The sequence below is a fragment of the Cynoglossus semilaevis genome, unplaced genomic scaffold (genome assembly GCF_000523025.1).
Source record: "Cynoglossus semilaevis isolate Cse_v1.0 unplaced genomic scaffold, Cse_v1.0 C19018252, whole genome shotgun sequence".
Lineage (NCBI taxonomy): Eukaryota > Metazoa > Chordata > Actinopteri > Pleuronectiformes > Cynoglossidae > Cynoglossus > Cynoglossus semilaevis.
In genome coordinates this window covers 1-757 of record NW_007588560.1, presented here as the reverse complement: position 1 = coordinate 757, position 757 = coordinate 1, and the positions used below count along the sequence as shown (strand labels likewise).

The following is a 757-nucleotide window of genomic DNA, read 5'->3' as shown; positions in this document are numbered from 1 at the left end:
AAGCTCCGCTCACTTTCTGTTCATTTGACTTTTTGATTATGCAGGAGATGGAACAGATGAAGTCTCGTATTGCCAGAGACGAGGTGAATGTAGAGGTAGACTCTGCCACCGGGCCGGAGCTGGGCACTATTTTGGCTGACCTGCGAACTCAGTATGAGGGAATTGTCAACAAGAACAAGGAGCAGGCAGAGCAGTGGTACCACAAGAAGGTATGAGAACCCAGTATTGCACATTGTACAATAAGATGCGAAATAATCCTGTTGCTCCGTTTGGTTCATTTGTTTCTTTAAAGCTGGAGATGGTGCAGAATCAGGTGAAGGAGAACAACGAAGCTCTGAGAGCTTCTCAGGGTGAACTTACTGAGAGGCAGCGCTTCCTCCAGACCCTGGAGGTGGAGCTAGACGGTCTGCACAAACAGGTGAGCTACCACTGAGGGTCAACCTATGACAGATAGAAAACCTATTCTAAGCCCGATCAAAATCAATACATGTTAAACACCCTGTGAAATGTGACATACAAGATTGAGGGGTTTATTTGTCACATGGTCAGTTACAGTATACACGCACCATAGACTGTGCTCTTTCCATGTAGTCTGCATTGAGGACTTTAAATACACAAAACAACTCCCATAAAAATAAATGCAATGGCAGAACAAGGAAAAGGAAACCAACACTGATCAATAGTGTCATAAAATAAGTGATTTTGAATGTGCAGATATAGCTAGTAACAGATTTCATAATATCAGTGATTTTTTTTT

The 757-nt window shown here is 42.7% G+C and overlaps 1 protein-coding gene across 1 annotated transcript; it reads left to right on the top strand.

Moving 5' to 3' along the window:
- The first annotated feature begins 48 nt into the window (after nt 1-48).
- LOC103399434 (keratin, type I cytoskeletal 18-like) lies at nt 49-618 on the top strand. The gene is made up of 2 exons (XM_008338124.2): nt 49-209; nt 293-618. The coding sequence occupies exons 1-2, from the start codon at nt 57-59 to the stop codon at nt 431-433; spliced, it is 294 nt and encodes a 97-aa protein (XP_008336346.2). The 5' UTR covers nt 49-56; the 3' UTR covers nt 434-618.
- Nucleotides 619-757: the final 139 nt, after the last annotated feature.